Source organism: Sphaeramia orbicularis, chromosome 3, assembly GCF_902148855.1.
Source record: "Sphaeramia orbicularis chromosome 3, fSphaOr1.1, whole genome shotgun sequence".
In the NCBI taxonomy this organism is placed as follows: Eukaryota; Metazoa; Chordata; class Actinopteri; order Kurtiformes; family Apogonidae; genus Sphaeramia; species Sphaeramia orbicularis.
Window position 1 is genome coordinate 43,683,259 of NC_043959.1, and position 11,752 is coordinate 43,695,010.

Sequence of the window (11,752 nt, forward strand, 5' to 3'; positions counted from 1 at the left end):
TGTGTGAGGGAGGTGATGTGTGTTTTCTTTCAGACAAAATAATCAAGTGACTTAATGTCAGTTCCTGTGAATGACTGTCATACTGAAAACCAGACACAAAAAATCCCCAAAAAACTATTATGATAAATGTCTAACAATGAGACAATGTATGCATAACAAGATGCTTTATACATACAGACATATAAAAACAAAAATGTGTTTTAGTCCAAATGTTAGTCTTCAATAGCGATTTTAAGTCACAGTAACTTTACTATCATGAACATAGAATTTCCTGTTAACATTTCCCCGCACTAAGCAATTTACTTGTCCTGAAAAATATGTTCTTTATGACTCACCAGGGCTCCAAACTGATAATTTCAGCTTTGTACATCATATTGAACTTGGGTAGTAACTTATGCTGAGACACACAAAACAAAAACAACAACCAGTTTGCACTCATTCATTGGAATTAAAAGGCAGATATTGATAAAATCCCATAAATATGCATCACTTTATTGGTTTATTGTGACTACATACAGTATCCACATAAAACAGGACTGCATTGAGACAGATTTAAAAAAAACACTAAGCATCATGCAGATTAATGAGTTTTTAAGTTTTTAATTTAGTATAGCCCACACAGTCAGTGTTTTAAGAGGAATTAGTTTCCATAAACAGTGTGCTGAACTGCTTTACAGCAAATAAAGCCACATTAAATGAAAATCAATATGATTAACAGTAAACGATACCAAGAAGGGATTTCACCAGGGTCACAGAGGATGACAAGGTAACAAAATAATAATAATAATAAAAAAAAATATTAAAGTTCTGTACATATCTTCCAAAAGGAGGCATAAGGTAATGTTTTCCTGCATGACAAACATCTGATATTTTAGTTAAAGTTCTCTAGTGAGTTCCTTCCCAAGCTGAGAAAAAGGCTTGTAAGGTTTCTCTAACAATATACCATCTATCAGAGACACATACAAGTATAGAATTTTTCTTCCTTTTTGAGATGAATTCTAAACTCACAGGTTTTACTACACAGAGTACACGTGTACAGCATGTACCATACTGTAATATGTGGAAAGGAAAGCTGCATGCAAGAAGCAAAAGAGTCAGTCTGCCATTCAGCTCCTCTAATGGTTGAAACGCTATAGATTTTAAGGTTATTTATTGTGATTGATTGGCTCAAGTGAATGGACTTGAAGCATCGAGTCAAGCTGACATCCGGTCAGTGTAAAGTCCTGTTCAGTTGTTTGCAGCCATCCGAGCTTTGAGCCGGTTGATTTTGAGGGGAAGCAGGCCGACCATCTCTGTACTCAGCTCCAGCTCTGTCTCCACCGCCGCTCCTGCCTCAGGGTGGGCTTCACAATACTGCACCACGTATCTACACAACAGGAGGAGATGAAAGACAGACATACACTGTAAGTTTTCAAACCAAAAAACTTAATTAACAAGTGGTGCCAGGCGCAACTAACCCCACCCCTCACATGTATTTTAGCTTATTTTGGCATCTATCCAGCTGATGTCATCATGTTTATGTGTGCTGATGTCAGCATATCAGTTGCCTCTATATATGTGCCAAGTTTGAAGTAAATTGAAACAAAATTGATGTTTTTATAGACATTTGAAATTTCGCCCATTACAAGTAAATGGAATAAAAAAAAGATTACAAAATTCATCTAAAATTTGAACTTTAACCTACTTTCCACAAAATGCTATGACATCTATTCCGGATCACTGGCAATATATAAACAAAATCTGGTATGAATTCAACCAATAGTTTTGCTGCTAGAGTGTTAACAAACAAAGTAACAAAGAAACAAACAATACCCCTTGCCTCCCCTTCGGTGGTTTTTGGGTTTTGTGTGGCCTCACTGGCCCAGCCGTTTGGGACAGTTGAAAATTCAGTGTGTAATCTTCAGTGACATCAAGTGGTTAAGTTGCATAAAACTGAGAGGCCCTTACCCTTAAAGTCAGTGATTAGTTTGTCCGTTTTTGGCCTTTTAGTTAAAGTGGCAGTGGATTATGTTTAGAAAAGCCAGTAGCAGATTTTGCCAGTAGTCAAATGAGAAATTCCACGCCTCCCCTTGGTTATCTGTCTAACACTGCTCCTTCCTGAACACATGCATGCACACTGTTGTCCACCAGAGCCAACACAAAGTTCAGCAGAGAAGTAACATGTCTACATCCACCACCAACTAGTCTGCCTTTCTCAAGTATTCTGTTGGAATAAGGACATCTGGCATTTTCCTTGTTTCCACTATCTGTGCATTACCGCTTTGAAAGTCCCTCTCACTACAACAACCTCTGAGCTGCAACTATATCCTGAAAATGGAAAGTTTGGGCAAAGAAACATATTGTGTGCTGTTTTATTTTGTGTGGATTTAATGCAGCTCCACACGCTTCCTTATGGAGACATGTTTCACCAAAATAACTTCTCTCCTGATACTATTTGGCAAACAATGCTGAAGAACCCTGATAATGTTTATCCCCGGTGCCCAACAAAGTGTAGATATAGGTGTGGGTAAGCATGACCAATTTTTTCATAAAAACTAGTTTAAATGATTGGCTGAGATTATTACAGATGACAGATTTTTTATGGTATCAAGATAGGGATACGTAAACATGATTCTCATTTTCATGCACTCACACACTAATGAAAACAAAATTACAAGATAACATTCCACTCTCCTCTTAGGTCTTTCTAAATCCCCCTAAATCTTACACACCACACCTTTAATAAACACTATAAAGCTGTTATTTCTTACTCCAGAACTTAGTTGAACAACTCTGAAGCCCATTAGAAAAACAAATACGGGTATTAAATTCATGTCAGCGACTGGAGGCCTAAACACAGGAGAAAAAACACAAAACCATAACTTGAAAATTCACACCTTCCTTTTGGGCTTATCTCCTCTCTGCCCAAATTAGGGGGCATAAGGCCAGATCTACTAAGATCCCAATTTGCCTGCCCAATCTAGAATTTTGCATATGTGGGGTTGAACCACGGTTTGCGGGTGATCAACTAAGATTGCCTGCGCAAATGAGAGCAGGTGCAAAGTCTTGGAGACTGCCCTATTTAAATGAGGATTTTGCGTGCGCTACTGGTTGTCATCATGGACACAGTACGCTGGAAAAACTGCTCTGGGATACGGCAAACATACTAACTGGATGCAGACACGCTACTTTGCACCTTTGAAAGACACAACCCTTTCGTGCACACTGTTAGTATGTCAGTTTGTACATTTTTTTTGTGTGCAATGAGTTTGCACACGTTTTAACATGCAAACCTTCAGGAGATCCAGCCCTAAGTATAAAGATACATGACCTAGTGATGTTTCATACCAACAGATAGGATTATCACCTGAAGTCTTACACACCTTTAAATGGATCTGATCCATCATAAATGTTACCAGTATCACCTGTGTTTTTCAGCTGCATCACACACATAAAATCGCAAGATAAACCATGATTTAATCAGTTTTGGAAATGAATCCACGATGGTGCAACCCAGCCTTAATATTTCACCCAGTATGTGTTTGGATGTACAGCTGCATAAAAACCACAAATACATACTTGTAGTTTTCCAGAGCCCTGTTGAGGTTGTCCAGCTGAACAGGGGGTGAGGAGCTGATGAGGCGGCTGTGGAGTCGGGCGACTCTGAAACGAGCCACCAGAGCAGGTCTGAGCACTTCCTCCTCTAGATGTTCTGGAAACTTCCCCTCTGGAGAACACAGAGAGTCCAAGAACATCTGGAAGTACCTGAAATGTACAGATTAAAGATGAATGACAGAAAAAAAAATATTCTGAGTGTCTAAATGCAAATGCTCAGAAAGAGTCACTGGTGTTTCTTCACACTTACTTGGCAGAAGCAGAGCAGAGGTGGTTGAATTTCTTAATGGTGTGGTTATCTAATGACTGTGTATCTGCTTGTCTGTTGGCCAGGGTAAGTTTCAGATCCATCATTTCATTGTAGGTCTCAGCCAACTCAAACATCAGCTGTCTACGGATCATAAGGTAGTACTGGGTGTTCAACTCTGTGGAGAAAAACACAGAGATGTCACATTTACTCATTCATTATCTTGCAAAATTATTTGAGTGAGAACTTAATTGTTCTGTTATTTCACTTTTCTACCGTATCTGAAAACACACAGAACAGACATTACCATTACAGATTGGCTCTAGCATATCCACTCGTCTTTTGTGCATTTTACAACGTCGCTCCAGGTCCTCCTCAAAGAAAGCCAGGGCTCTGAACAGAGCACTGTGGTCCTGCAAGATCTCTATGTGGTCTGTCACATAGCCATCCATCTGAAAATAGTCCTTGGCCTACAAGAGTGAGATAGCGTCAAAAACTAGTTCAATTCAATACTGTAACACCATCTGAGGCTGAATCTGGATCAAAGTGTTAAGATAATAATCCAACCTGCTATACTCCTTACTATAAATTAGTTGAACCTACTTTACTATCACAAGAAATCTCCAAATAGAACAATAACAACCAGTTTTTATCTATCAAAATTAAAATGCACGAACATGCTTATTGGTGTAGATTTGTTTCCTGAAGCAAATGTTTAAGAGAAAAATATAGTTAACAAGAAAAGCACTGGGAGAGCGCAGACCTCCGCCAAGACAGATTTGTCACCCCCCCCGATCACCACTAAAAATTTTATCATTTCTTCCCTGTGCCAGTATCAACATTTCCTGAAAATTTCATGAAAATCCGTCCATGACTTTTTGAGTCATCCTGCTAACAAACAAACAAACACCCAAACAAACACGCAAACACACAAAGTAAAGCGATCACAATACCTCCTGGCGGAGGTAAAAATGTAATGAACATAAAAGCTGGATGATTATCATCTCTGTGTAGAAATACCTTGGTGCATTTATAATGTCGTAATTTGTACAACCCATCAGCACTCGTTATCACAAAATATTTCAATGAAGTTCGCAGGCCAAGTGTGCATCTGTGCCATTTATGCAAATATACAGAATTCATGTTAATATTAAAAACCATTTATCAGTTCTGTATGTTGATGATTCCTTCTACCAGACCACTTCAGTGTGTGTTGCACAAACCTGGGTGATATAATTCTGTCCCACCAGAAACACAGCTCTTGCTTCAGTGAAGTCCAATGGAAACAAACAATGCACCTAAGAACCCAAAAGTAGAAAACTGAATGTTAACTCCAATTATGAAATTAATATTTAACTATCATATATGATGAAAAAGTAATGAAAGCACTTTTGTCTGTTAAGCCAGTGTTTTATTGTTACATTTCAGCTGTTACTAAGGAAAAGTTCATGTTTCTTTCAACAGTACAACTTAATCTGTCACAATACCATCACACTGCTAGTTGTAAAGCAGTGATAGCTGATGGATAAATAAACAAACTGACCTTTTCCTCCAGGCTAGCGATGGAGTCGAAGGTGTCTTCAGAGCCAAACAGCAGAGCACTCTTCCTCCCCTTCTCTTCCTCCTCCTCCTCAAGTCTTCTTGCGTTCTTCAGCTCTTCTTGACGATCAGTATCCAGTTCTCCAATGTTGTCCTGGTAAGAAACACACATATAAGCATATTTACACGTGATCCCATGCATAATCAGGCATGGATGAGATGCCACAAATGTTTACACACAGATGTACAACAGTGCAGTACCTCCAGCAGTTTCTTCGCATCCTGCAGGAGGTTGAGACAGTATTTGATCCAACATCTTGCAATTTCTGCCCTCTTCTGTCTTAGCTGCTCCCTGCGTTCACACTCTGTCTCACCTGGATCAGACAGAAGAACAAAAAACATTATGAGAATAAACAGATTTTGAAAAAGTAACATGCAGAGACAGAGTGTGGGTGACACAAAACAACGCAGGGAATGTATCGAGATACTTTGCGACAGACATGCTGTTTCCTATTTGATTAGTTATTGAGGATCACACTAAGTCCAGACAAAAGTACATAACATGTTTTTAAAAGTTTTGTAATTACTGATTTAAATAAATACTTACTCTCTTGTGCTGCGGCCTCAGAAGGCACCTCCCCTGCCAAACCTGAAATGACAGTAGCTGCAGCAAGGCAATGTCTGCCTTCCATGTAACGACCCTAAAAGACAAATATTTATTACATGAGTGCTGTTACACTGTTAATGAACATCTAGAGCAGATCTTATACTATATGAAGCTCGGAAGGTGATTTATAACAACAAAATACCTCATGTCAATCAACACGGATAATTTAATAGTTCTTAATTAATCTTTTCTGTCTTCAAAAAGATCCAGAGGAAAAAAAATGCTAAATGTAATCCTTTACGTTTTATTTTAGCACCTTTGAATTTATCAGCTTTTTTTTTTGAAAAGTAGAATATATAACAAAACACCGATCGATAATGTACCACTGTTAAATTGAAAAGTAGCATTTATTTAATCTCATAATCTGATTAATCTGATGGTATGCCTTTTGTCTTTTCTGGGTGATGATATTATTTTTGTCACTACTGCTGTTTTGCCATAGTTACTCCATACTTGTTATGTGATTTCATGATGGTTTGAATTTAAGTTAAACAAGCAAAAAAATGTACTGATAATAACTGATGACAATATTTTTAATGTTTTGCTGTTACTTTGGAGTACAGTTTCACATTTGATTAATTACTCTGAATTTCATGTTAAGTGATTTACATTTAACAATTTAGGTATTTATTTCTTTAACTTAGTAGTGACATTTGACAGTTAACTTGTTTCTAAAAGACACTAAAATACAGACATACATAAAGTGTTTTCAGTGTCAAAATTTTGAAGAGAAGAGGCAGGGTTGATGTCTGGTGATTAACTCAAAGGAAGTTTTGCCACATGATCAAAATCATTAGATTTAATCCTATGTTTATATTTTGACAATGAAGGCAAAGAAGATGATGCAAAGAACTGTTCATATTCTTTAAATAGATACAAAGATGAAAAACTTTTCTAGATTTGAGGTTACAGCTTACAGTCAATTTAAATCAAATTATACGTAAAATGTTCAATTTCGTATGGGATAACATGTAACACGCTACATAATGACAAATCAAGTCATACCTTTGTGATATAATACTGTGACAATGTAGCAGCATTTAGAGCCCACTCCATTGGATTGTACTGATTTAACTGTAACTGTCGTTGAAGGGTACTGTGGCAGTAAGTGGCAGCACGCTCAGTTTGACCTGGAACATAAAAACACTCAAGTTAATATTACCATCAACAAATAAATCAAATCAGTGACTCAACTCAGTTATTCATACTGGCAAAAGTGGATTTATAAATGCCATATGATTTTATGAGTACTGGGAAATATCTAATAACGATGAATTTTAAGGCTGAAATATATTCTGTCTTGCATATCCTGTATGTGTTTGAAGTGACAGTTGTGTATGTCACAAAAAACTATAATTTCACATCCATAAGATGCACAGCAATAGCTCTGCTGTCACCTTTACCGCCATGATCTTATAAAGAACAAAACAGCAACCTTCACTGTCACTAGATTGTTTATGTATGTTCATGTAACTCCAGAAGTCCTTCATGGTCTCAAGGCTGTGCTCTGCCCTCTAGTGGACACACATGGTAGTTAGGAAACAATAATGAACAATCTGTTCCCAAGCAGTGAATCTAACCGCATTTCACTACACAAATGATCATTCCTCTTTTCAGTGATAAGTTTCAAAACTTTTTATTTCTAAAATGTTCAGCTTGGTGGAGTCATTCATAACATAACATTTTAACAATAAATCTCCAACTAAACTAGACTCACCTAGGTTTTTATAGACTTGAGCAAGGTAGTACATTGAGTGGGTATAGGCCAGCTCAAACCTGGTAGGTGACAGAAGTAAAAGAGAAGTGGAACATGGAAAAGCAGACAACAAGACAGTGAGATAATACATTAATAAAATAAACAAAGTCCCATAACATGCATATGTGGGTGATTTGTTTGGGGACATCAATGTTACCTCTTGGTCCTTTCCTGATGTGTCAGCTTATTTTCCTCAGCAGAGAAATACTCTGTCATATCAGTGGGAGGACTTCCATCCTAGAAAAAAACAAACACACCCTGTTTTTACGAGTGAATTGAATTCTCCTCAAACAATCTGATGAAACCCCCAAAACACTTGACTATGTCCACTTAACCAACAGGAACACATTATGATAATAATAATAATAATAATAATAATAATAATAATAATAATAATAATAATAATAATAATAACAATAACAATAATAATAATAATAATAGATTCAATTTATATAGTGCTTTTCTATGAACACATACTCAAGGCGCGCACAGTGATATGGCACAATTATCAATGTGAGGTCTGTTTATGTTTGCTAAAACTACTTAAGCTTTCTTTGTAATAGAGTCATCCCTGGTTGCATGGCTCTACACTCTCCTCCTTCCCCTCAACTTTAGATTTATTCCTGTCTGCATAAAAACCACTACTGTAACAGTATGATCATCAGCTTAGCTTCATGGTTTATTAGTCTATATCTGTGGGCTAGGAAACTGATTTCATGTGTTTGCATCCCTCAGGCTTCAGTATTCAAAAGTCAGTTACATTCCTGCATAGAAAATTAATAAGTGACAACCTCCGTCAAATTTTGTACCACCTCCAGGTCTTTATCGAAAACACTGCTATTTAAAAAGCACTGCACTATATGAATTTCTGTTTTTTCTGCAACTGCAATTGTGCCATTACACTGGTTTGATGGCACTGTAGTGCTTTAACAAATAGAAATATTATTTTACTGGTGTTGAAAGGGAGCTTTTAATTAAACCTTCTTGCAGTATGCCAAAGGTTTTACCACAGTGATCCCTTTGTTCAAGGCCCCCCCCACCACAGCCTTCACTGTATCCAGGGGGAAAATGAGATGATCTGTAAATTTGTGATCACAGTAGCTTCCCTGATTCCTCTCACTTAAAGAAGCACTTGTTTGTGATACAAAAATAAATAAATAAATAAAAACAAGTAACAGTTACCATACTTTGAAAATGTGACAAACTACATAATTATTCAGATTCCTAATCTAGGAAGGATGTAAAAGTCTTTATCCTGCTGAAGGAAGAGTACACATGTTCAGGATGGCATCACCTCTACCACCTTTAGGAGTCTGATAAAACCTTGTGGTGTCAGTGGAACCTCTGCTTCCATCAAGCATTTGGTGTTGATGTGAACAGTTAAGCAACTAACCTTACCTCTTTCATATATCGTTGGTAGATGGATTCTGCTGTTTCTAGGAAGCCCTGAGCCTCCTCAGTCTCATCCCGGCCTGCCCAGAGGATGCCCAACTGATTCTGTCAACGCAAATAGTCAACATATATTCAGCATCACCTACATCAGAATAATCTATACCTGTTCATGACGGACAGTACATTTTCTAATAGTTCTGGCTATATATAAAATACAAGGTCTCATGTATAGACCTGTTTATCCCTGTGTGTTGAGATTTGTTACAGGCTGTAGTCGTCTGACTCATCATTATGATCTGTATGCCAAAGCTGAATGGACTTCTTTGAGCATACACAGGCAGACCCATGGGACGATTCTGATTCATGAGGCTCTACTTGGTCAGTTTCCTTCTTACCTCTACTGTCTATTACAGAGGACCAGCAGGACCACCAGTCATTATGCCCTACGTTCCTGTGACTTATATCACTTGGTTGTTTCTTGAGTTCAAACTGATCTGGGAAACAACCACTCAGCTTTGCTACCCCCTCTGCATGGAATACTTAACGCGAACTGATAATATCTGAACTCATTTTTCTGGAAGCTTTTCAGAATATTTTACTCAAGAGACAATGGGACACCATTGCACTGAACCTGTGTATTTACTGTTACTGTAGGCACCAACAACTGCACTTAACATAATCACTTTGTTTACAATCTTCTAAACTACTGCTAATTTGAATTTACTGTTTGAAATCCGTCTTTTTAACTTATATTCATCATTATGACATGAGTTTATGACGACTTGGCCAGATCTTGATCTCAGTGGGTCTTATCTGGTTAAATAAAGGTGAAATAAAAATCAATTAGCCTGATGAAAGTACAATATACATGTATTTCTATTTATTCATGTATACTTCTTTTACTTATATTGATATTTATCTAATACATATTGTACACATTACTTGTTCTAATAGTGTTTTAATTGTGATGAACAAATAAAACAAAATAATAGGCACTATGTACTTTTTGTTGGCAGAAACATTCAAATATTAACATGTAAACATCAAACATACAATGTGCATTAAAGATGGCACCTTATGGACACTGACCATTTTCCATAGCAAGTTGGAGTTTTAGTTTCTTTTTCATAGATAGATAGATAGATAGATAGATAGATAGATAGATAGATAGATAGATAGATACTGTCTCTCCAGGAAATATACAGTACCATAAGTTTTCAAAGTGCGGTAATCAAACACGGTTATCATGATAATTTGAATTTAAACGGTAATACTAACGGTCGGGAGTTTTACCACGGTTTATCATTATACCGATAATCGTTACATTCCTAATGCATATTTAATGATTAATAATATAATTTTTAGCAGCATTGCAGTTTACTTGAGCCTAATTTCAGTTCTATCAAATGACACAAAGCCTTCCTAAAGCACTGTGTTGTTGTTTACAGACTCATGTACATGTTTGTGTTGGACAGACATTACCCTGACATGGATGAACAGAGACACATTGTCGGATGATACTCTGCATTTCTCCAGCAGCTTCACGCAGTTCATCAGGTGCTCCTGGCCGGCTGACAGTTCCTCTGTGTCCACATGGTTCACGCCCAGGTAATACTCTACAGCTCCGAGTTTAGCGACCCGCAGCCCAGCCGGAGAGTCTCCGCTGAGTCCGTCCCCGAACCCGTCCTCCCGCTGCCCGTCCACCGGCTGCTCCGGCCGCTGGTCGCCGCTCTCTCCGCCGCTGTCCTCCTCGCCTTCGACGGCCTCGAAACTCTTCAGTGAGCAGTATATCTCTCTGAGGAGCTCCCTGGCCTTGTATTTGGAACGGAACGGGTCGTTTTCTGGGTCATGTAAGGATTCGACTTCTGTGAGGTTTTGGGCGTTGGTGAATTTTTCGCAGATAGCTCTCCACTCATCACTGTTGACGGACGCCATGTTGGTCTTCTTCTTCTTCTTCTTTGGTTTTAGATCTTTTTTTTTTTTAGCTGTTACGCTCTGTTTCATTACTGCCATCTAGTGGACACTGGCCAAGTGATTTTTTTTTTTTTTTAGCATAAATTGTGACCTATAGCCATTCATTCTCATATTTGTATTAATTATCAGATTGTGTCTGATTATCTCAATGTTACCCTTCAGGCCACTCAATGATAATATAATTTGTTATATACATACACTGGATATATGTGTGAGGATCACAGTCTTTGATTTCTCTATCTAATCTAATCTAATCTAATCTATCTAATGCTTTTAGTGAGATCAAAACCTACCTGACACTTTATTAAACCCTTAAAGACATAGAACTATTTTCATGGTGAGTTAATATTGCAGAAGATAATGGTGTTTCCATGTTCACTACAGCACCTTCGGACATCCAGATGGATCATATCTAATGCTGCTAAAAAGCTGAGACACTGCATTTTTACCAGTTTTTTAACCCTCCGGTATCCGGGTGCACCTTTAAGGCACACTTTGCACTTTGTGTTAAAAAACTTAATATTATTTTTCACAATTTAAATAAAGGTTAGAATTCAAAAGTTGTTCATTTTTGCATGATCTT

At 37.6% G+C, this 11,752-nt stretch overlaps 1 protein-coding gene across 1 annotated transcript; it reads right to left on the reverse strand.

Moving 5' to 3' along the window:
- Positions 1 to 469: 469 nt before the first annotated feature.
- kifbp (kinesin family binding protein) lies at positions 470 to 11,151 on the reverse strand. The gene is made up of 13 exons (XM_030162943.1): positions 10,678 to 11,151; positions 9,202 to 9,300; positions 7,961 to 8,040; positions 7,765 to 7,823; positions 7,053 to 7,177; positions 5,988 to 6,081; positions 5,642 to 5,754; positions 5,385 to 5,534; positions 5,065 to 5,139; positions 4,149 to 4,311; positions 3,845 to 4,019; positions 3,559 to 3,744; positions 470 to 1,366 (listed from the first exon to the last, which is right to left on the reverse strand). Exons 1-13 carry the CDS (start codon positions 11,128 to 11,130, stop codon positions 1,228 to 1,230), a joined length of 1,911 nt encoding a protein of 636 aa, XP_030018803.1. The 5' UTR covers positions 11,131 to 11,151; the 3' UTR covers positions 470 to 1,227.
- Positions 11,152 to 11,752: the final 601 nt, after the last annotated feature.

What these genes read in the sequence shown, in the direction of transcription:
- kifbp (XM_030162943.1), bottom strand. Translation starts at nt 11,130, where the DNA reads ATGGCGTCCGTCAACAGTGATGAGTGGAGAGCTATCTGCGAAAAATTC. An exon ending in GCTAGAGCCAATCTGTAATG is followed by an intron (nt 4,020 to 4,148) that starts GTAATGTCTGTT and finishes TTTTCTCCACAG; the next exon opens with AGTTGAACACCCAGTACTAC. An exon ending in CTCTGCTCTGCTTCTGCCAA is followed by an intron (nt 3,745 to 3,844) that starts GTAAGTGTGAAG and finishes TGTACATTTCAG; the next exon opens with GTACTTCCAGATGTTCTTGG.